The sequence below is a fragment of the Lithobates pipiens genome, unplaced genomic scaffold (genome assembly GCF_037356315.1).
Source record: "Lithobates pipiens isolate NorthernLeopardFrog02 unplaced genomic scaffold, aLitPip1_a1.2 Scaffold_18, whole genome shotgun sequence".
Classification (NCBI taxonomy): Eukaryota; Metazoa; Chordata; class Amphibia; order Anura; family Ranidae; genus Lithobates; species Lithobates pipiens.
Window position 1 is genome coordinate 397620713 of NW_027507758.1, and position 25785 is coordinate 397646497.

The window sequence follows — 25785 nt, forward strand, 5'->3', positions numbered from 1 at the left end:
CACTAAGTAGGGTTAATCCAAAGTATTAATGTACAAAATAACACAACTTACTGACCAAATTCAATGAGTAAAGAAATTACTAAATTAAACATTTACAAAAGGAGTTGTAGGGTCACAGACTGTCTGAGATCTGGGCAGGAGACAGAAGCTATCAGATCCTTGTAGCCATTAGTGAAACTGAGTGGTGCTTGTAGTCTGTTCTGGATCATGGCTTGAGCATGCAAAGATCCAGCCTAAGGAGGACCTGCCAATCATGTAATGTTTAGCGCTGAGATGGGGTTCCTTCAACTGTAGAACAGGGAGACTTTTCCAGGTTAAGTGTGGTTGACAAGTTTCAGAGGGGACATCTATGTCAGGTCTATATAAAATGTATACCTACTGATATATACAGACAGGAAAGTTCAAGCAGCCCCAGTAGTGCAGCTGCTGGGACTCATAGGAACTGTGCGGCTACTTGGGCTTTGGGTTTGTGAAAGTGTTCCGTTTCCCAGGTCCTTACCTGTGGTTGTCTTGCATGGCTAATGTTACTTGACCCCCTTTTCTAACCATGGATAATTCTACTGATTGCTGCCTGAACCTTACCGGGACAAAAGATATTCTACTGCACCTGATTGCCTCCTTGTTGGGACATACATTCACTAATTGATCATACCTTGCACAAAACCTTGCTGGAATAACATAAAGGACCTCTGCCTGCTGTAGGCCAGTTATCACCACACTTGGTGCTCAAAACTGGCAACCAATGTAATTTGCCATCTATCAGAATGTAAATTTCACTTATCCCCAAATTCATATTAGACCTTTTGGGCCTGGCAAAGATTTTAAGGCAGACTTCAGGCTAAAAGACAAACAAAAAAATGTGTGAGGTCCGCCTAAAAATCCATACCAGGCTCTTAATCCAAGCATGCAGTCTGGCTGTCCAGAAAAGGAGGGGTGAGCATGCTCCCTCTGAACCATACCAGGCTCCATGCCCACAATGGGAGGTGCCATTCTATCGGGGCCCCCTGGCAAAGCACCTTGCCCCCTTTAACAATAAGCTGCCACCCAGATATTGACTTCCCCCAAATAAATGAGCATGGGGTACATATCACCCCTACTAATTCACACAAAAATGTTGTAATGCTAAAAATAAAGACATACAAATGTAATTTACTAAAAGAAAAAGTCCTTTGTAGCAAATACATTGTCAATCACATCATCCAGCAATGCAGATCTACAGTTTGTCACTCAAAATACTCACATGTCAATGACCTGCTGAAAAAAATGCCACCGCTAAGACACATGTCCCACTCTTTTGCTTTTCACCCTCTGAATGGTAAGTCTGGCTGATACCTCCCCATGTCTGGGGATTCCTGGCCATGTAAGTCCGTGTCATTGAAATCACTAGTTGTTAATAGGGATGGGCGAACGATGCGGCCCAAGCATAAGTTTGGGCCGAACTTTGGTTATTCGGATGTTCTGGGCAAATTCTAAAGCCCCCGGAACACCGTTAAAGTCTATGGGACACTAACATAAAAAATCAAAAGTGGTCATTTTAACGGCTTAGATGCAAGTTATTGTCATAGCTACATACCCCAGGGGATCAATGCAATTTTTTTTATTTTTTAAACTGAAGTTTTTCTTGGGAGCAGTGATTTTTTTAATGTTTAAAGTGAATCAATAAAAATTAAATATTCCTTTAAATATTGTGCCTGGGGGGTGTCTATAGTATGCCTATAAATAGGAGCATTTTCCCTTTTTTAGAACAGTACCAAAGTAAAATGACATTTCTAAAGGAAAAACTTTCATTTAAAACTGATCGCGGCTGTAATGAATTATTGGGTCTGAGCAATATAGATAAAACTCATTGAAAAAAACAACCCCCTAGTCCAGTGATGGCAAACCTTGGCACCCCAGATGTTTTGGAACTACACTTCCCATGATGCTCAGCTACACTGCAGAGTGCATGAGCATCATGGGAAATGTAGTTCCAAAACATCTGGGGTGCCAAGGTTCACCATCACTGCCCTAGTCCATTAACAGGCACTTTAGGTCTGGTATGAATATCAAGGGGATCCCCGAACCAAAAATGACAAAAAACTTGTGTGAGAGTCCCCCCCAAAATCCATACCAGGCCCTTCAGGTCTGGTATGGAAATGAAGGGGAATTCTGCACCAAATTTAAATCCATGCCATACCTTTATCTGAGCATGCAACCTGGCAGTCGCATGAAAAGAGGTAATCACAGCTATGCTACTAATAAAATTGAAAAATCCTTTGATAAAACATACCAAAGCAGATAAAGAAACCAGCTGTCAGGTATTATTACTTATGGCAGTAAGCATAAACAGCTTTGCTATAGAAGATATTTGATGCATTGCCTTACTTTTAACATTTGCTATCCATGAGACATATATCAATTAAGACTCTTAACATTTGATGGCGGTCCATGATTTTAATGGATGTAGTTGCTGGGGAACTGCACGCTCTCTGTCTGCAACTACCAGATGGTCACATATTCCTAGTACATGAACCTATTTTCAAGACTGGCAATTCCCTTCTGTGTACAATCATTCAGACCTACAGCCTTTCAGGTAGATATAGCACCAAAAGCTCCAACGTCTGCAGTAGTGAATGAGTGCTCTGCTAGTAGAAGCCTAAAATGAAAAGCCTTTATCACTCACTACCTCATTTGGTAATACTAAGTACAAGTGCATCTAACCTAACCTTTTTAAATGTACTTTCTAAATGATGCACAGCATGGAAAGGTATAATAAAACCATCACTTGCTATACTTAATCAAAGTTGACACATAAATAGCACGGGCTGTAGGGGAAATAAGTGATGAAAAAAATATCATGGACTTTAAAGGGTGATCTGTATGCCCTGGTTTGATTGTGAATGTAGCATTTCACATTGGTATTCTAACAGTGTGTTATCTGATTTAAGGAAGGGAATGTATAGATGTTGAACTGAATATTTCCTTTGGGACCCATGTCCTGCAGAGGTAAGGCCTTAGGCAATTATGGTCACAGTAATTAAGCGTGGCTACTAGCTTATAATTGGTGATAAAGATTTAGAGTTTGGAGGACATAAATAATGTTCCATTTGACACAGACAGGGGCTTCACTCTTACACACTGTTTATAACAAATTGGAACATGACCCTCTTCCCTTGCATCAGGAAACAGCCTACAGAATAAATGCTCAGTATGTTATGAAAGGAATTATTTTTTTATTATTAACCAGGTTGTGACCCTGGATTTGATCAAATCCATCCATTACCCTCCATCCAGGCAATATTGTCCAGGGAGGTGGCCAGGTCACTACAGAGCATGGAATAGGAAGAGGCACAAACAGAGCACTCGCTTTGCTCTGCTGTATCTATTAAATTAATGCACAGACTAGCACTTGGTTGCAAATCTCTCCCATTAAATGCATTGAGCCTTTTTCAATTTACAAATAGGAAGGAAAGTCTGTGTGCAGATGAAATTCCCTATTGCTTTATAAGACATACTTTGTTCATAGTTTCAAAAGGTAGTCAACCGTTCAAATATCCTTAGAGAATTCAGATGCTGGATAAATGGAAAGTGAAGACAATCAAATCAAACACATGAATGCACAGAGCATGGCATGCATTGTTTAGAAATTGCAAGCCTTCCAGCATTCAGAGGGTTAAGAATGCTATTCCAGCAAGCTTTTCTGCACAATGCATCATTTTAGAGTCCCTGGCTCAGCCTTCCTCCCAACCTAAACAAAGCAAGAACAAATACAATGCTAATTGTAGCCTTGCTGAGAAAATTGCTATTGTTTTCCAGGCAGACAGACAGTGGTATGAAGGTTGATGAGTGTTTTCATTCTAGCCCTGTATCAATTAATCTGCAGCAGGGTCATGCTGACAACTCTTAGGACAGTTGCAGTTCCTATGGCTGTATTATTTTTTTATCCTGGATGTGGGAGGAGAGGGTCAGATTCCCTCCTGAATGCCATCACTATTTTCCATGCTCATCATGTGTGTACTTTCCTAATACTCTAATATGGCAATTTTGCAGCTCCTCCCTGATCCCATCTTCAATCAAGTCATCATGTTGATCTCATACATCTATCACTTGCTTGCAGAGCATTAGTAGGAGCAGTCGTCAATAAATGATTTCCCTCCACAGGTTTTCAGTGAATCGAATCCCCTGTATATCCACTTTGTGCTGCACTGTCTCCAGCCCTAGGGATTTAAATGGTTAAGAGCTATGATCTCAATCGGTGTGCTTTCGGTGTCCCTTTTTCCCAGAGCTGCTCTTAACAGTCGGCAATCAGCCTAGAGGTGGGGAATGAGAGTAGAAAAAAAAAAAAAAGAAACTCTCAGACTGAGGAAATAACATTTTTTGGGGACCTGCCTGCTTTGAGCAGCTCTGTGACATGTATTTTCAGTCCTGTACTGAAACTGACACGCTCACACTGTTCCAGTGTCTGTCTCTACCCCCCTGCATTGCTTCTTCTCACAGCATTCAAGCAGCTCTCTTCCCTCGCCAGCAAAGGATTATTGTAGTAGCTAGCTTCTCCATTATCAATACTTTAAAGGAAAAAAAAAAATAGAAGAAAGGAAGAGAATTTTTCAGCAAAAGACCCTTACTCCTTTTAGCAAGAGTATAACATTAAGTGAAGCTGACATAGAGGCACATACGCAGGCTCACTGCTTCTGTGCTTCTCCTTCCTTTCCCTCTTGTCCTCTGTAATCTGAACATTTAAACAGATTTCTCCAGCATCAGCTAAGGATTTTTTTTCAACCTCAGTGGGAGGGAAAAAAAAAAGACGAAAGAATAACCAAATCAGCAGCACCAGCCTCCTCTTTCTACTCATCATCAGCATCCGATAGCTACAGTATTCCTCTGCCTGCCTGGCCACTGGATTGTCATGTTGGACTTTCTTTTCTCTCAGCCTTCAATCAAAACTGCATCATTGCCTCACTTTCTGTAATTCTGCAAGGTTTCAGGGAGGGGGGAGATATTGTTGTGGTTTGTAAAGAAAAGCCCACAGGGATTTCATTGCTATTCTATGGAAGGATTCGTATTCTGATTTCAACGTGATCAAGACAAAATGGGAGTGAGGGATTCTGACGAAAAGGAGGATTTCCTTCGGTGCTTTTGGAACGTGTGTCTGTGCTAGTGTTCTACAGAGATAGCCACAGATTTGGATTGCAAGGTAAGGCTCAAATGTGTTTACTTCCAGACCTGTCTTGTAAGGGTTTGCTTCCAGTAGTCAGAGGCTGGGCATTACAGAAACAGACTGCAGGTTTGGAGAATTACAATCTACATGAATTTAGCACAAAATAAAGCTAACCACCATCTGCAGCTCTAAAAGTTAGGCAACTACCTGTATTGTAGGCTAATGTAGAGTACATTTCCTTTAGGCGCATCATGCAATGTGTTGTCAGTGAGAGGTGTGCAATATGCTTCTTAGTTCTTCACACCTTTAGGAACTACAGAACATCCCATTGTATACCCATATGGATTGAAAAGGTTAATAGGAAGTTAAAATAAAGGAAATCTATGCTTGTCTCAGATGTAAAAATGAGGTAGTGGAGCCAAGGCACCGTCTATGTTTCGATAACATAATGACACTTGGAAAAAAAATCTGTTTGGGGAATATCCAAACTAAAATGCCTGTTTGTTTTCTCTAGATAAACTATTTCTGACAAAATGGGAGATGCTCTGTGTTCCAGGGAGACGTCAGCTGAATCTCTTTAAAGGAAAGAGGCGGGTGGCAAGATCGGCTTAGCTGCCTCTTGTGATCCGTTGAGAATAATTAAACATCTCTGGACAGTTTAAAAACCCAAGGGGATGATTTGCTAGTGAAAACATGGGTAAACATTTCATGATTGCCACATCTTTAAATGTAATCCTCGCTAATGTGGATGGAAGAAGAAAGTAGATGCAACAAAATGCAGGTGGCAACTTGTCTTTATCCACTTTGTTTTTTTTTAATGATCCAGAATTTCTGAGATTTGGTGACTGATTTGATCATTTAGATAGTGTCACGTTGGCACTCAACGCCTACACTATCCTGAATGACACTGCGCAGAACTGCATTGCATGCAAGAGGGAAAATACAAGGGAACTGTTGTCTTCTGCCATTTCATGCATGTTTCCCAACATCCTTGATTTAAAGATGCCATCGCAACTAATGTGAAATACAGAATCAATTTACGATCCACGTTGGAGAAGAAATATTCTCTGTTCCTATGGAAATCTGCTACTCTTAGTACGGCTGATAGACAGCTCTTAACCACTTGGAAGTCATAGACTTTAATGTAAGGATTTTTTTTTTTCTATTTGTCTATCAATCTTATAATTCTAGTCCTTTATTTAACCTGACATCAAAAATAATCCCTGGAAGACAGCTATAAAAGATACATAGAGCAGAGTTGATAAACAGCTTTGTTCCTTTTTTAGGCGTGAGGACACAGTCAGAGACAGACAAACTCAATGCCTAGATGTCTCTTTCCTGAGTGATACAGGAGCATACTAACAGGCTAATACTTAGATTTAACTTTGACCTGAAGTAAAAGCTTGGTGATCATTTTTATTTTCTCTCATTCATAAGCAACTTTGACTTTGATTGAACGTGATTTCTTTCATGTTCCCTTTTAGACGTGGGCACTAAGAGTTAAAAGTAATCAATGTCTGGATGTCAATGTGCTTATTATCTACCTAAGGGAGGCAGAAAAGGATAGAAGTCATTTGTATGCAGTTTTCGATAGAGGAAATGAATGCAACATGGCTTTGGTTATGGAAGAGCACATCTGCAAAATCACATAAAGCTGTAGCAGACAATATGTTCAGAAGTAATTAACTGCTTGATTTCTACCTAAGTGCACTACTTTTGGGTGTTAAACAGTGGTCTCATTAGCATTTGCTCCATGCAGAGTAATTAATTCACAGAAGCACTCTATCCCAAGAGGTTATGTCATTGTAGATTGCATTTCATGGGTACGTGTGTGGAGCTGAATTTGGTGTGTGTTTGCACTCGGGCAGCCATCAGTGTCAATTTGCTAATATGTACTATACTATCACCTAAGCAATTGGAGCATCCTATCTTTTTATAGAATGCATATACTGTATATACTTGCTTAGTGTACATTAGCGAGGGAATTTTAACCTTGTAAAAGAATGCTTGCTACAAATCCTGATTCACACTACAATGTGCTGCAATGCTTATATATATATATATATATATATATATATATATATATATATATAGCAGAGTAAATTTAGGTTCTGTAAACGTCTAGCGTACCAGTGCAAGTATTTTAATTGCAGAGAAATACATACACAGTAACTGTACAGAAGCTGAAATCAGTTTGCATAAAATGCCACATGGTTTTGGATTATTTATTAGATGTTTCCTCTGACATGGGGCTTGTCTATTCATTATTTACATAGATGTAGCTTTATCATTAACAAAGTAATGTTTTATGAAATATTATTGTAGACTTTTAAAAAATGGTATGATGTGAATGTCCACATGGTGGCACTGTTTGCACACGATTAAATCAATCCCATGCATTGGGAAAAAAAATTATATATATATAAATATATATATATATATACTCGCCCTTCTTTTTGAAAAGGTTTATTTTTAAGCTAGCCTGAGTCTTGAAAACAGCTGTCTAGAATATTGTCAGGGGCCCTATTTTCAAATGCTTGCAGAATTCAACTTGCATTTTGATTTTAATTTGTTTTCTACAGGCCAAATGACATAGGATGAAGGCTGTTCGTAATTTGTTGATTTATATATTTTCCACCTATCTACTGGTTATGTTTGGTTTTAATTCTGCCCAAGACTTCTGGTGTTCAACATTGGTCAAAGGAGTGATTTATGGATCGTATTCGATAAGTGAAATGTTTCCCAAAAACTTTACCAACTGCACCTGGACGTTGGAAAACCCAGATCCAACCAAATATAGTATCTACCTGAAATTTTCCAAAAAGGACTTCAGCTGCTCGAACTTTTCTCTTTTGGCTTATCAGTTTGATCATTTCTCATATGAGAAAATTCAGGATCTCTTGAGGAACAACAATTCTATCATGCAATTGTGCAATACAAGGAATGCCTTTGTATTTCTGCACTATGATAAAAATTTCATCCAGCTACGTCGGATATACCCAATTGATTTTGTTGGATTACATAAAAGGGAAGAAGACCAAAAATCCTTTTTGGAGTTTCTGGTATTAAACAAGGTGAGCCCTAGTCAGTTTGGCTGTCATGTCCTGTGCACTTGGTTGGAGAACTGCTTGAAACTGGAGAATGGGAAAACAGAGCTTTGCGGAATTATGTACACAAAATGCACTTGTCCCCAGCACTTGGGAGAGTGGGGAATAGATGACCAGTCTTTGGTTTCTCTAAACAATGTTATATTACCCCTAAATGAGCAGACTGAAGGCTGTCTGACCCAGGAGCTCCAAGCCACACAGGTCTGCAACCTTTCAAAGGAAGCTAAACGCCCACCCAAAGAAGGTAGGTGTCAAATTTTATCACCACAGTCAAATTTCTATAGGAACCAAAGGCAGATATGACTATGACAAACCATACTGCAAGCGGTACACTGGTTGTGATGCTTTCTTCTTTTATATCCAGTAATGATCACCTTCATATCTGTACTTATTTCAGTCAATGGTCTCAATAAACTTCATTTTACCTCTTATAAGCTGCATAATTGAGAAAATATGTTAAATGTTGCTAATTTGCAGGCATTATGTGCAAAGCATGGTAATAAGTGCATGTCATAATACCATATATGCATCCCATTTAAGTCATTTTTTTGTAATAGATGTGGACATTTGATATGAGATCTCCATTGCAGACTTCAGTGCTGTGCTAAAATCACACATGGCTCTAATACTAATGTCTGCATGAGAGCAAAGCAATCTAAATAGTATGTCTCACATCCATAGAGAGATAAGGTAATTAATGAGTTCCAGGTACAACGATTTCACACTCCATGCTCTTACATCTTTTCAATCCATTTGCTTTATCGTGCCCCTTTTAACATTCTGCATGCCACAGGGATGTGTGACATTACAGACTTGCAATGACATAGGTCTTCCAAAGAACTAAATGAGTCAAACTGGAGCATTTAACTAAAATTAATATCATGTTGAGCTTATATTAACTCAATGCATTGTATTTTCATCGTAAATGGCAATGAGCTAGTATCCCTTACATTGGAAGCAGTGTGCTACTGTGTTGGTGAAGTGCTGGTCACTTATTCTTTCTGCGTGTACTATGAAACATATGGGGAGATAGGGATTCATTTTTCAGCTTAAATGCCTTATTTTATTTTTTTAGGCTATATCTTTTTACCACACTGCATTATGAAAAGCATGGATTGAGGGAAGCAGCCATTGTATTTGTTTCTTAGCATTCTCCACTGTCATTCTTTCATTCATTTGATGATAAATAGTTCTTGTTTTATTCATGTTATCTATTGTGAAGCCAGGGGTAGATACAAAGCCCAATTCAGTAAACAGTGAAGAGAGCAATGTGTAATTAGCTGTTACTCTTAGCAACCAATCAGCATTCACCTTGTTGAAGCCAGACTTGTACATTATGGGTTGTAACTGGTTGCTATGACTACTGCACTTTGCAACCATCACTCTGTCCCTTGCAATATTTTACTGAAAAGGCCTAATGTTGTCACAGATTGTTTGAGGATTTAGTTTATAACATGTAAGGCCTGTCGAAAGCTAACATTTAAAGCAAGGATGAGGGGACTAAGTAACACTTGTAGAGTAAACTCACTTGCTGTTTAACAACCCTATATCATTTCATGAATTATTTGATTGTTTACTTAATTATCAAACCAACAGAGAGTAGCATGAACTTTACTGAAAACATGTCATATCAGTTACTTAATTATTGCAACATTAACCACCATCCCACTGGTATTAGTCTGGGTTATCCAAATATCATTCATCTAAAGATACATGAACAAGTTAAGTAAAATCAAGAAGCAGAATGTTCTGTGCAGTAGGAATTGGATATACCGTATGCTTCTATTTGTCGCAAGTAGTGGTGGAGGATCTCGTATGTAGTAGGCCAAAAATCCATTCAGTTGTATATACCTCTATAAATATATAATGATCACCAGCTGATCAGAAAGGCAAACTAATGGAAGGGGGGGGTAAACTAAAGGTAGTAGAGACTTACTTTAAAATATGCAACCATGGAAAATACATAATATTAGTCCATATGAACAAAAAATTGTGGTTATATTTTCTCTTATATACCTATTTTTAGCCTTACTCACAATTTTATTGCATACGTGACGGTACACCCACCATAAATATGGTCACAATATGCATACAAGTGCACATCTTATATGTGGCTTCAAAGAAAATATAATGCATCTTGAAATCTGTGAAATCCACATCTTCACTGACTATAGGATTTATATGTGTACACAAATGTCACATGGAGTCCAAAACATGCAGCCATGCAATGGAATTGGTTGTAGGTATTTTTGGACCTACAAACCTTTTTTAAAACTGCATGGCCTATACTGTACTTCCTCTTACAAAGATCTAAATAAGAACTTGTAATGTAATACTATTGTTATTATTATTATTATTATTATTATTATTTTTATTGTCCATTTAAACAGAAAACTTTACCTGTTGCTTTCAAAGAGACATAATGGATAAACATTTCATAGAGTATTATGAAGTCTAACATGTACGCCAAAGCAATGGTGTAATCAGCAGTCATTGAAAAGAAAATAGCATACTGCTGGTGAAATTAATGAAAGCCCTAAGGCTGTATGAGGCAGTATCACCTTTAGTCCCTTGATTATAATGGACAGATGAACTATAAATTTACTAGAATACAATGAATAATCTGCATTGCTTAAAAAGGCAGAGATTGAGTGCCAGTTTCAAAGAACTTTATAGCATTTCAACACTTGCAGGAAGAATACAGTCTGATTTAAATTTCTAAAGAGAAAACCCTGAAATACATCATTAAATATTTAGACCATGGAGAATACAAGCATACGTGTAATGATGATGAGCTATGGGGATAGTTTGGTCAAGTAATATCCAGTATGCAATTATCTGCAGTTTCTTATTAAAAAAAAATAACCATAAGCTTTACTAGTAAGTAGATGCACACATGCCTTGTACCCTATTGCAGAATCTGGCAACTTAAGGAGTTAGTTCATATCAATGCTTGCATTAATCTATGTTGTGTTAACATGTTGAGTTTTTAACAGACTCTATAAAAGCTGACTCAAAAGGGGGTGACTTTCTCCCATATACTGCTACGCAATGGTGCTGAGTTACTTAAGAAGTGTGGGAATGTTCATAAGGCAACATGAATGTTAACATATCAGCTATCATCAGCTATCATAATGAGGTTGTGTTCACCAAAATTATCCAGTCATGTGAAAGGCAAAACCCACTACATTATTAGATAGCCAAAGTGACATAGATTTACTTCTATAGTAAATCAACCCCACCATGGTTGATCTACCGAAGGTGCTGTTCTTTTGGTAAAATTATTATTTAGTGATTTTGGTAAATAAGGTAAAGCTGTGTTCACATTATTCATTCCATCATGCGCTTAAAAAGAAAAAAAAAGTTTTACCTTGAGATATACTAACATTCACTGTTAAAAGTGACCATTCACTTATTAAACAGTTAGCCCCCATCTAGTAAATCAACCTGTGTTGAGCCCATGCATTTTTCTTTACTGTAAAATGCAATAAAATACACAACAACACAAAAATTTAGCCCTTTAGGCAAAATCCCTAATAATGAAATTAGTTATTACATTTAGCAATCAAATGATCTATGAAATGGTGGCCATGAAAAAACACAAGATAAAATATGAATTTTATAGAAAGAAAATCCCATTTAATAACAAATATTGAGGGTGCTGGAAAAAAGTATTCTACACTTAAAAGACAAAAAATAATATGCATGCATAAAACTTTGGTTAAAAATATATTATTACATTTGCATTTCACTTTGCACGCATTAACTATATTGCGAAATAGGTGTATTGATAATATAAACTGAAACAGGACTACAGAGTCTTTTATGAATAATTGTTCAGGCCACAACATGGTTGCTTTCACTGTGCATTGGTGATTTAGGGACCTTGAGGGTATTATATCAGAAGGCCATTGGGTGGTAAAACACCATGTATTTTTTACAATAAAGTGGACTGTTGATTCCTTTGTATTTTGTGCACTAGAATATTTAGTAGTAAGGCCCTATACACACAGGCATCAAACTGAGGCTCTTGTGCTGAGCGCTATCTGGTGCCTGAAGCCAGCAGATGGTATTGAGTAAAATGGCCCAATACACATGAGTGCTCATGCATTGCTGTGTTTTGTGACTTAGTTATATGAATGGTGCCTGCAGCTTGCTAGATGTGATGATGTGGCATTCATTCACTACAATGGCTCCCTCGTGTAGGGATGCACAGATGAAAAAGATGGCACTTGAAATCATTATGGCAGTGCTATCAAAGCAACCAATCAAATTTCCATATCTACTGTATTTTTATATTGAAGTGGTTTTCCTTTTCTCCGTTCATTAAAAATCAGCCTCATAGTGCATGTTCACAGGTTAATAAAAAAAAATAATGCTAGGTACTTATCTATAGGAAATCTCTAGTGTGAAGGCATGTGATCTACAGGAACCTTTTGCTACAAGAACATGGTGACTGTTGCACTTGCTACTTACTATATGAAATGCTTAATGCAATACAAATAAAATATCCCTGAATATGCCAGCAGTACAATGTATTGCTTTTTTGGTAGTGGACATTACTTGATAGTGGGAAGGAAAATGTTGTTTGTCAATATGTTTAATGATGATTAGCAATGTACAGACAGTGGATCTCGGTTGTTCACCCTCTGTGGTTGTTAAGGTCCTCCCTGGAATTAAAGCAGCTTTCTGCATTAATTGCTGCAGTTATTTGTGAGCAGTTTCATTATAAATAATTGGCTCTTTAACCTCCCCGTTGGGAGGCTTAGACACATCTTTGCTTCTTCTTTACATGACTGATCATTCCAGGAGGCTGCAGCAGCTCAAATCAGACTGAATGCACCACTTCACGCAAATGCACAATTTATAACTCCCAAAGGTTTAAATGCCATCTGACATTTTACAAAAGTATGCATTGTGCTTATAGTCATATGAGTTCTAACAGCATGAACAAATACAATTTTATTGTGAATAAAAAATCCAGATATTTGTTGTTGTGCTCGGCTATGAGATTATAAAAATAAAAAGGGACGTTTTTAGCATGGTTTAAACATTTGCTACTCATTTTCTGCAAATTATATCAGTGGCTATGTAAAGATGCATCATACAGATTATAGAGAACGATTAACTGATAGGCATTTTATTGGATATTATTTGTGGCTGGAATTGTGCATTTAATCCATTTTGGCAATAAAAATCATCCAGTCATATGACCATCATCTAATCATAACATGCATGGGAGCACTAGCTCGGGTCAGCATTTTTAAGCTTACTATATATATATCTTCCAATCACCACCCCATTGTTGTGAGTGCGGAAAGGCTAAATCTGACTGGCCGCTCTGCCTTGTTCAATTGTTAAATACAACCAGTGGTGTACATTTACTGACACCTGAACAGGTTGTGAAAATATCCATTTTGCATGCTGTAAAATATGACAAAAAGCTGTTTTAAACCAAATGACAGAGTAATAAACAACAAAAAATGTTAATAAGTAACACACTATCAAATGTGAGGTGATATTACAATAACCTGTTATAATAAAACTTGGTTAATGCCAACGCTGGAAAGCAACTTGCAACATCCTAAAGGCAAGCACACGACTTTATTATGAGAGCCTAATTACAGGGTGATCTTAACTAGTTAAGACATCCCTGTCTGACTATCATCAGTATATTCCACAGAGACATGTTTATTTGAAGGTACATCACAAAAGGCATTTTCAAATATCTATAATGAATACATTAACATTGATATTTATAATGGCTTTGGAAGAGTGAGTTTGCAATTGATTCATGGAAACTACATTAGAGAGTGTAATAGAGGCTGCAGAACACACAGTTGCTGATCCAGAAAAAGGCATATGCCAGAAATCACATTACTGATAGATATTAGGTTGAGAAATGCTCCCTTAGCCCAACATGTGCGCTCTCATCAGAAACAAGCTTCCGCATATGTCTTCCCATTAAAATTCATAGTGTGTGCCATTCCCTTTGCATGACATTTAGCCATAAAACTAATAACCAATCTCCTGAATGTGAGGTAAGGATGAGATTATCTGGTTTGTTTGCTATGTTTACCATTTCTTGAAGGAAGGCATGTTGTTGGTAGATACTGAATTTATTTTAGAATATAGAATACTGTTTTCAAGGAAGAACAGAATGCATGGAATAAGCATATTTGTTGCCATCGTCTGTGCAGATCAGCCATTTACAGAGTGCTACAGTGCTTACAAAATTCTTATCACACCATGTTTGAATCTATTCCACTATGTAAATCATACTATACATTTCAGTAATTTAAAAAGAAATTCCACACAAATGTAAACATGCTTTTGAACATTCACTTTTCACAGTATATAGTATTTTAAAGTAAACATGTTATGAAAGAAATATACATTGGCTACCTTATTTTGAAAATACTAATTTCTTGGCTGTTTGCTAATCCTATGATTTCTATACTTTCTGAAGTGATGACGTGGAATAAATATCCAAAACAGGAAAGTCAGACTAAAGTGAAATACTTTTGACTGTATGTTTGTTGTAGATCAGTGTATCAAACTACTGAAGCAAGAGAGTCAGTATGCTAGTCAGGCAGCTAGAATTTTCATGTGACAGGTCAAACATGGAAGCTTTCATGTACCTGTTGTGGAGATTTCCTGTATTTAAAACATGTTTTGCTTTTGGCAATATTATACCTAATATAATATAGAAGCTAAAAAGCCTAATAAATGTGATACACGGGAATTTGGGTGTACACACCATGTATACTCATGTTACAATGTTTATTGCAGTCTGCACTACATTTTCATTCATTAAGGTGCATTGCAGCCCATCCATTTTTAAAGACTGCCTTATACCACAAGATTTTACTTTCCTCAACACACAAACATGTGTTAGTGTGGATAGGCCCTTATATAATAACCCAAAACACCCATTAAACATCTAATTGTTTAGCTCCCAATGACAGTGGCAGCCTCCTCTAGTGTTTATCCTCCTCTGGCCTAAAACCTCTCTGAGAGTCCCCATAAACTTGAAATAAGCTGGGCTCAATGTTGGAGTACTTAGTTCTACAGTTCTACAGTGATGACCAGAGGCCAGCAATGACCTGGATGAAGGAGAATAAATACCGGAAGAGTCTGCTGCCATCAAACAGAGATAATTAAGCCTTACATGAGGAGTGTTTGATTTGGATTAGGTTGTGGGCTAGGGATGGTGGTCTTATGGGATTTTGTATAAAATATCTGATATGTTGGTTATGTTGGCCAACAGATGTTTTCTGTTTTTGGAGCAATAACTGAGATTAAGACAAGTCAATGTTATAGTCTCTGGCTTATGGGAGTAATGGGGTAATTGTGTCAGAGAACAATACACAATACATTTTGGGTAAAGAAAGGTTCTTCATTTGAAAAACCCCTTGCAATGTTAAAATTAAAACACATTATTATATCTCTGTGCTGTTGGATCATATCCCCTTTTATCTTCTGTCATACATTTGCTAACTAATGTTCTGCTCTTAGGACAGGTTACCAAAGAAGCAGTACAGAACTGAATTAAGTTTAGTCCAAGTAATTACGGATTTGAGAAGAAGAATGTAAAACAAGTTTGTTGCTTACTGATGTGTTTCATTAATGTTCAACATTTGGTTCCCCGGGTGGTCCTGCCACAGTGTTACGTAACAGTGTCTCACATTTATGTGGCTTGGCTATTATTTCTGCGAGGCAAAGGAAACTTTTTTGCATCCCGCTATATTACTTTGTACATGCCAAGCAGCGTGCTGATGGATTTGAGCTAGTAATGTACCGTATAAAAATTTGTATGAAACTTGTCACCATGTCGAATTTACATGGTGCCCCATCTTAGAAGGCAGTCTTTACAGTCTGAAATTGGCAACCAGCAAGAACTGAAATATAAGTGTGAAAATCATAAAATCACATAAAATGGTGCAGAGTTTTGCTCTTTGGATAGACAAATACACTGTACGTACAGCTATGTAAAAAAAAAAAAAAAAAAAAATATATATATATATATATATACACATATTTTGCATATTAATATATTTGCATTTTTAGCAGTATATAAAATTGAATGTTGATAGTAAACTTCATAAAGCGTAAACACAAATATAAACAAAGGAAATTATATATGCAATACACACATGAACTAACATTTTTTTCATATTTCTTTGGACATTTATCTTTTTTTACTATATATTTAAAGTAAATATATGCTTAAACTCTGATCACTGATTTGTTTATGTTTTACGTTTATATCTGTATACTGAGATTATTTGTAATGAGATACCAACGGAGATCAATCACATGTCTCACATATACAGTTTCGGTAGTATCATTCAGCTTAGACATAAATATGGATTAGTAGCGCATCAGTTCCATAGCAACAGCCACAACATGACTCTGGCATCACTTTATCCACTGATAGAAATTATGATTGCAAAATCTTATGTAAGCCTAAGTGTGAAGAACTGGCCAGCTTGATCCTTAATTTCCCATGCTTCCATATACAGTATATAAAGTGAGGAAATAGGTAGAAATAAGGAGACATGCATTAGTAGATGATAAAACTCTACCGAGATGAAGGAAAATAAATGAAAGATGGGGCGTAACTGAAGGAGAAGAGGAGGAGTAGGGGCACATAGAAGGGGTTGGTCCTTACAGGGTTTATTTATGCTTTAAATAATATTTTCTACCTAGATAAGTAGAGGATGTTTACTGGGGATATAAAATATGATTTCAACTCACTACCTTCAACTCACTGCATAGTACCTATCTTCCTTAGTGACTTTACACAAGCAACACAGTGACAGAACTGTGCTGGTACAGATATTTTTTAAATCACAAATTGTACTGTTGCTAGAGGTAACTTAGAAAATAGAGACATCTGTAGGGGGGAGGGTATAAGGATAATAGAGTACCATGGCTGTTTATATGTTAGATATAAGAAATACATTTATATCAAACACTTCCGGAGTGCTAGACATTTTGTGCCTGCTTAAAGCCATCAAAATGGATTCAACTTAAAGTACATGTTAATTTCACCTATGAAGTGATGTTAAAATCAAAGCTATACTGAAAGTTCTATGACGGTGAACAAGGTGTGGGATGTTTTCCAGCGTGTTTAAAGCACTCCTTAAAACCTAATTAAGTTTGATTTGACTCTGTATTTGTCTAAAAGCAAGCGTTATACTGTCCAAAAACCAAGCATATGCACAATATAATAGCAATGGTGTTATTTGACTATGCAAAGGTTGATTGGTGTTTTGACACAAGATCATTCAGGTTTTCTGTAATATTACATTTACTTTATATGATTAATTCATATCATCAAATAATTTTCTGAATTTTCTGGCTTGATGTAGCATGGCAGATTATTAGCTGCAACTATTGGAAGTAATACAATGCTTTGCATAGCTATTCACATAATATGGTACTACAAAAAGGAGTACAAATGTATTTAACTGGAATTGTATGATTAAATGTATACCACACATTTACCACATATTTTTATTTCTACATGAGCAATATTTTAACAAAATGCACACATGTGTAGGTTGCATAAATATTCAGCCCAAAACTTATTACAAAAATTACTGCTAAACATCTTTATGGATAAGGCTAAACCAGATTTTACATATGGATTTTAAAATGTATACCTATTTATTTTAGCATAATTGCTTAGCCCTGTTATGTTGACTGGGAACAGTACTTTGACATCTTGCCATATATTGTAAATTAGACTTGATCTGATCTGAGTGTTGCCTGTATCATTCAGGTCCTTGGTTTTAAGCCACTGCACTATAGATGTGACTGTTGGTTGGGGGTCATTGTCTAGCTGGAATGTCATCCTTTGTCCTTCTCTTTTGCAGGCTAAAACAAGGATTCCTCTTTATTTAGCTCCATCCATCTTGCCCCCAGTTCTGGCCAATTTTCTATTTGTTGTTAATAAAAAGAATGCACATACCATAATACTACCAACACAGTGCATCACCATGGGGATGGTATTCTCAGGGTGATGAGTAGTGTTGGCTTTCTGCCATGAATAATGTTTGGCGCTAAAGCTAAAAAGATCAACTTTGCTCTAAACAGAGTAGAAAGCATTTTCTCCACAATTTTAATGTGTCTCCAATATTCATTTAAAAAAAATACAAATTAGATTTGATATATCTTTTATTTTTTAGCCTTGACTTTTTGTTAAGCTTTTTTTACATAATGACCGATATGATGGTGTATTTAGGTTGTAGCTGTCCTAAGAATAATTTTAGGCATCTCAGCAGAAAATGCCAGCTGCCTCTTTAGAATAACATACCCAATAACTGAATTGGTTGTTTTCCAAAAGTATATCCCTGAATTTTTTTCTAGTGCATTGATCTTCATAATAATGTTTATTTGAATATATTCTCTAACTTGGGGATCTTGCAAAAACAGATAAAAATATTTTATGATCATGTGCCATTTTATAGGCACCAACACTTATTTGGTGGTTTCAAAGTGAGCAAGGGGGTAAATATTTATGCAGTTAAGATATTTCATTGTAAATAATTGAGCACTCATTTGCAATGACCTTCAGAACTTCATACGGTGATTTTTGTTTTACTAGTAAGAGTTAGTTTATGTAGATCAGCGGTATAGAATCTAAAATAAAGCAATTTGGAACATTTTAAGATGAAGAATATATGTAAACCATTCTTCTTCATATACCGTATATACTCGAGTATAAGCCGAGAATTTCAGCCTCTTTTTTGAGGCTGAAAGTGCCCCCCTCGGCTTATACTCGAGTCATCGCTGTCTGCCCGCTCGATCAGCGTGTCGAGCAGACAGACAGCGGCCATTCTATAATTCAAAAGCCGCGCCTCCGGCTCCGCCTTCGCCTGTGATAGGCGGAACACTGAATTTCCCAGCAGCCTGTGTTCCGCCTATCACGGACATCGTATCATCCTCGTACTACGGACGAGGATGATACGATGTCCGTGATAGGCGGAACACAGGCTGCTGGGAAATTCAGTGTTCCGCCTATCACAGGCGAAGGCGGCGGCGCAGCTTTTGAATTTTACAATGGCCGCCGAGGCGCCGACGAAGAGGGCACGGGACGGAGGCAAGGCAAGGCACGGCACGGCACGGGACGGGACGGGACGGGACGGAGGCAAGGCACGGCGGCAAGGCACGGCACGGGACGGAGGCAAGGAGGCAAGGCACGGGACGGAGGCTCGGGACAAAGGCTCGGGACACAGGTAGGCTGGACACACACACACACACACACACACACACACACACACACACACACAGATGGATGGAGACACACACACACACAGGGATGGATGGATACACACACACACAGGGATGGATGGATGGATGGAGACACACACACACAGGGATGGATGGATGGAGACACACACACACACAGGGATGGATGGATGGATGGATGGAGACACACACACACAGGGATGGATGGATGGATGGACACACACACACAGGGATGGATGGACGGACACACAGGGATGGACGGACACACAGGGATGGACGGACACACACACAGGGATGGACAGGCATGTCTCACCCTCGGCTTATACACGAGTCAATAAGTTTGCCAGTTTTTTTGGGGGTAAATTGGGGGCCTCGGCTTATATTCGGGTCGGCCTATACTCGAGTATATACGGTACTTAATTGTTTGCTAGGCTTTTTTTTTAATCCTTTCCCACCCAGCCACTGTACATATATGGCCAGATGGGACAAGTTCTCCACCCAGAAGCATACCTCATGCACACCCAAGGGGCATGCAGTGGCATGAACTGTGACTGCTGAATCCATCAAACACAGCAGATCACCGTTCAGTGTACCGGCCTCCTGTGCTTTGCTCTGATAGCAGGTGATTGTGACCAATTACAGCTATCACAGTTGTAAGCAATACCATTATATATAGATATCAAACACAGGGCAAATGATTTCTTATACAGTCATCACTCTAATAAGCAATCATAGCGTAAAAAAAAACACAAACACCTCCCCAGAACAGTACAGTAACACTGCAATGTTCTGGTGATAGTATGAACACATTTTGTTAATTGTTTCATTATGGTAGCATTGTAATGATGTGGCAGTGATCATGTACCATGGCTTGCTTCTCTGATATCACTGTATGTCAGTGCCACCAGCCATTATCTCTAATCACCACCACAGCAAAACAATGTCCCCAGACCAGTGCTGCCAGTCAGTATCCCTAATCAACGCCACACCAGTCTGTGTCCCTAATCAATGTTGTCCCCTCACAGTGTCCTAACTACTGCCGCACTACTCACAGTGTCCTTGATCACTACAACATCAGTTACAGTATTGTCCCTATTACAACCAAGCCAGTTAGTGTCCATGATCACGTCACACCAGTCACACTGTCCCTGATTACCACCACACCAGTCCCAGTGTCCCTAAACACTGCCACACCAGTCATAATGTCCCTAATCACTGCCATGCCATTCATATTTTCCCTAATCACTGCCACACTAGTTACAGTGTCCCTGATCACCACCACACCAGTCATATTTTCTGTGATCACCACCACACCAGTTACAGTGTCCCTGAACACTGCCACTTCAGTCCCAGTGTCACCACACCAGTGTAAATAAGCAGCAGCATACTTGCTTACTGCTACACAAGTCACACTAACACACAAACCAGTGCAGCCAGCAACATTGTTCCTGATCACTGCTACACCAGTGCAATGTTGCCTCTGCCTGCCTCCTGTTCTGACCCTGGCCAGTTTATTGACCAGCTGTCTTGACCAAAGCTTTACCCGTTTGTTGATCATGTCTTTGCCTGCAGCCTGAAGTGACCCATCTGCACATTCCATTGGATATGTTACTGTGAGACACCACTCTCATCTATCCCCTGCATACAATTGCACTCGTGGAACAGAAACTCTTTTAATCCTTTCTACAGCCTCCTGTACTGAACTGTGACAAAATTTACCAGAAGCAAAAAACTCACTATGCCTCTTTAAAAATCCCTTTTATTGTCTACTTTCCGAAAACAGAATCTAAGAAAAGTTTTTTCCCCAAAATCCATGGTATTTTTTCAGAAAGCTTAATCTGTCTCAAAAAAGATAAAAACGTAATTTGGGTACAGTGTTGCATGACTAAGTGACTACCATTCAAAGTGTGACATCACTGAAAAGCTAAAAAAATGGCCTGGGCAGGAAGGGGGTGAAAGTGTCCAGTCTTGAGGTGATTAAGTGTCAAAAAAAGTCAGTATCTAACCTTACAAAATGAATTGCAGGCCAGCTTCAGAGGATCCCCAGCAAATTATATCTATTTAGCCAAATACAAAATTGTGGTCAATTCACTAAAGGTTTAAGGCTTCTTTCACACAATAAGCCTGCTCAGATCCATCTGTCCATTTTTTCAGGTGGATCTAAGCGGGCCATCCATTGACTCCTAAGGGCAGGTGGATGTCAGCGGAGATGTGTCTGCTGACACCTATCTGCCATCCAATCTGCTCAAGACAGCCATATGGGGAAACGTCTGCCATCTGTCTTGGTGGATTGGATGAGATCTTATGAAAATGGACATGCTGTCAGTTTTCATCCAATCTCCCCATAGAGATCAGTGGGGATATGACAGGTCCCTCCCTGCTCAGTGAGCAGAGACGGACCTGTCATCTGCCGGAGCAATCTCCCACTGAGCTGACGGACTCTGCTGTGTGGATCCGCCCCACGTGAAAGGGGCCTAAAGCTGGTTCGCTTTGAAGAGTGAGTGTTCACTTTGCAAAGGAAACACAATCACATCCAAGGGGAAAAAAAGCAAATTTTTGCTTGCACATAATTGGATGATGGAAGTCAGCACACCTTCACCCCATTCACTAAGCTAAATGAAAATTCCCTTTCAAAGTGAAAATTCACTTTGCAACCTTAGCAGGTTTTACTCCATTAGTAAATCACCGAAATTGTGAAATACACATTTGGTCTAGTTGAAAATAGAAAAAACAATCTTCCGACAACTGCCACTATAGCATCTGATATGCTTATCCAAAGTGTACATAGACTTTGCATACTTGTAAATAAAACTATGATTATATGAATAAATACCAAATAAATATTTGTTGACTGGACTGTGCATAAAAGCTGAATTTTTTAATAATTCATCTCCCTAGAGCTTTAGATACCTGTTTTAGAATGCCTAGTGGACATCCCTTCCCTCTCGTTTTTGCCTGCATTGCCAGTGGCAAAGCACATTAGCACATTGCAGAGACAGATACAAAGAGAATAAATAAAAAGTAAGCATTTTCTAAATAAATGTATTGCATGTTGTTGCTTTGATTAGCTATAGAACTAGGTTAACATGTAGGCACTGTCTACTTAACAGAATAAAAATGAAATTATGAATATGATGATGTTGAATATTGCTGTAAGAATATCATAACTTCCAAGAGTAAGTAGTCCTTATAGTTAAGAAACCTTTTATGAAATACACAATTATACTATAAATGGATGCATTTCAACTTTAAATTCAGGATTTGTTTAAAAGATTTGTCTACTTAAGTTCATATGAAGATTGTTGTCAAAGAGCATTTACTGGGTTCTAAGGGCTGATTTACTAAATACATAGATTGTTCACTTTGCAAAGAAGTTGCACTTTGCAGAGCTTACTGAATGTGATGAATCAGGTTTACTTCCAGCATCCAATTATGTACAAGAGAAAACACAGCTTTTTAAATTCTCCTTGCACTTGACCGGGTATTCTTTGAAAAGTGAAATTTCACTGCATTCACTAAGCTCTGGGGAAAACTCTTTTGCAAAGTGAACAGCCTATTTACCTTTAGTAAATCACCTCTTTAGCATTTAATAAGCAAGATCCTAAATAGTTCATGGTTTCCATAGATTTTTAGCTTGTATGGTGGTACAATTGATATTCCGGACTACAGAAACATTTACAAGAACTCAAACAAGTCCCCTTTTCAGTGTTCCAAGCGACACAAGGAGTACTTAGAAAGCTTTTAGTGGGAAAGGATGTTTATTTCTTTGCAATATAAAAGTTTTTTTCTTGCTTTTTCATCAACTCCGTCACATGACCTGAACTCAAAGTGTAGGGATACGACATTGCAGGTTTACATAACTAGGGTTTACAACATAAAGATCATAAAAGAAGAACTTGATTGCAGGGTGTTGTAAAACAGCCAGTGCCAACTTTAGGCTTAATGTACTGTTTGTGTTATTTAAAAATGTGTTTTAAACACAAAATGCACTGTTCTTTTTTTAACAGAAGATTAAAATGCTATACCAGTTTACAACAAGTAATGCAATTTACAAATAACACACATTTTCAAAGGAAAATAATAAATTATAAAATTGTATATCATTTACAAGATTTTGAAATTAATGCAAAAATAACACTTAAAAGTATATTCTCATGTGTGAAGGTACTGTTGTTGTTTTTCATTTTTATTTTTTGCTCTTTTTTTTACATTTTCAGAAGTTTATATCTGAACTGAAACTCAGTGGTTCCAAAGTATGTCCTGCATTTCCATGGCAATCTCACATATTGGATTTTGGCAGCTAGCTTTGCAATGCCCAATAATGTCTAAATAATAGGGTGTTCTTTACTAGAAGAATCCAAGGAAGATTTTAGAACTTCGAAAAAGGCTTTCCTCTGTATTTCTTTGAAAGGCGTATATGGTCTTAAACTTTTAACAGAACACTTGAGAATACTGTCCATATTTTATTGCGTTTTTGCTTTTAATTGATTTTTAATTGATATTTATATTTTAAAACACCAGATTCTGCCACTTCCCTTCTCATCAAATAATATAGCTCAGTTAATATTGCTATATAATATCAATTCAGCAAATATTGTAAGATAATTTAATTCTGATTAATTCTTTTTTCTATGTTCATGGCATATATAAATAAAAAAAACAGATAACAAAGATTACCACATCAGACAAAACATTCAGCTGTACTTTAGATATCCATCCAGATCCTTGTGAGTGCTGATGTAGCAGAGAAAAAAAAAACAGTAATCTGTGATTAACAATTGCAAAACAGGGAATGAATGAGTCTCCCAATACTGTTTCCTAATAAATATATAATGTTGCAACAGAAAGAGAATGATCGATCGGTATAAGTGTTTGTATTTATATATGTGTATAAACTTTTTTAAAACTTCTATTGAGATAACTCTCCAGAGTTTATGCAGCTAAAGGAACCAATCATTATACAGGGCGTTTCCTGGAAATCTGTGGACTATTTACAGGTAATGCCCGGTACACACGAGCGGAATGTCTGACAGAAAAAGTCAGACGGAAGCTTTTCATCGTGTGTATGCCTCATCAGACTTATTTTTATGTAAATTCTGACGGAACTAGAAATAGAACATGTTTTAAATATTTCCGACAGAACCAATTCCTATTGGGAAAACCGCTTGTCTGTATGCGGTTCCGACAGACCAAAAACGGCACATGCTCTGAAGCAAGTATGAGACAGAAGCTATTGGCTACTGGCTATTGAACTTCCTTTTTCTAGTCCCGTCATACGTGCTGTATGCCATCGCATTATTAACGATCGGACCTTGGTGTGATCGTCTGTACGCACAACAGTTTCAGCAGAACTCAGTCGGAACTCCGTCGGAAGAACCTTTGGAGCTTATTCCGATGGGAAAAACGGTTGTGTGTACGCAGAATTATATGTCATTATCAAGAAGATTTGTGGGTATCAGAAAACCCTGCTACCTAACTTATTTACACGTGGAATTGGGATTGGCAGCTTTACGAATACTGTGTTCCACAAGTCATTTTTCTAAAAATTATTTAACATTATCTAAATGTTCATTTTAGGCACTAAAATAAGATTTTTGCCATATGTATATGTTTAAGTCTGTCAAAGTCTATGCCTCAAAAGGTCAAATTTTAGGTAAATGTATGAATGACCTTCACTTTCACTGCACTTTGACTGATATGTATGAAATGTCATATTTCACCTACAATATATCAGTCTTACTGCAACCATAGTGCATTAAAATATGCACAAGCAAAGGCCAGCCATACTTACCCCCTCCCCTTTAATGTTTTTTTTTTTTTGTTTACACCATATGACACAGTACAAAATGAGCTAAGGGAAGTGAGATATTAGGCTGTGTTTAAATGTGCAACACACATTTCTGATGTGTTCTCATGTATTATGCTGTCGCAATCCTGCCCTTATTTATTGTACCATTGATAGCAAATAATAAATATGAGTGGATAAATAATTGCCATGACACCACTGCTGTCATACTGAGCTCTTTTCGTCTTTTACTCTCTTTTACTTTTTAGATTTGTGTGTCTAGATCAGCCTTTCTCAACCAATCTGCAAGGGGGGTCTTCCCAATAACCACAAATGTAAGAAGCAACCTTCCCATTGACCATACCACCAATGAACCATGAGCTGTAGCATAATTATTAGCAGGGTTCTCGGAGACCAAAAAGTTATTTAAAGGATTCCACCATGTTAAAAATTTTGAGAATGGCTGGTCTGGATACTGCTACTTTCAAAACGATGGA

General features: G+C 37.7%; 1 protein-coding gene across 4 annotated transcripts in view; it reads left to right on the top strand.

Annotated features, from left to right (window-relative positions):
- Positions 1 to 4411: 4411 nt before the first annotated feature.
- The window catches only part of ADGRB3 (adhesion G protein-coupled receptor B3), a 1271667-nt gene continuing 1250293 nt past the window's right edge, over positions 4412 to 25785 (top strand). The window contains exons 1-2 of one of the 4 annotated variants that reach the window (XM_077487874.1): positions 4412 to 5173; positions 7720 to 8488. In XM_077487874.1, the coding sequence (XP_077344000.1) occupies positions 7735 to 8488 (754 nt within the window). In that variant the 5' untranslated portion in view covers positions 4412 to 5173; positions 7720 to 7734. Of the gene's footprint in view, positions 5174 to 6020; positions 6282 to 7719; positions 8489 to 25785 lie in introns of those variants that run through there. The other 3 variants (XM_077487872.1, XM_077487875.1, XM_077487873.1) reach the window with 3 other exon arrangements.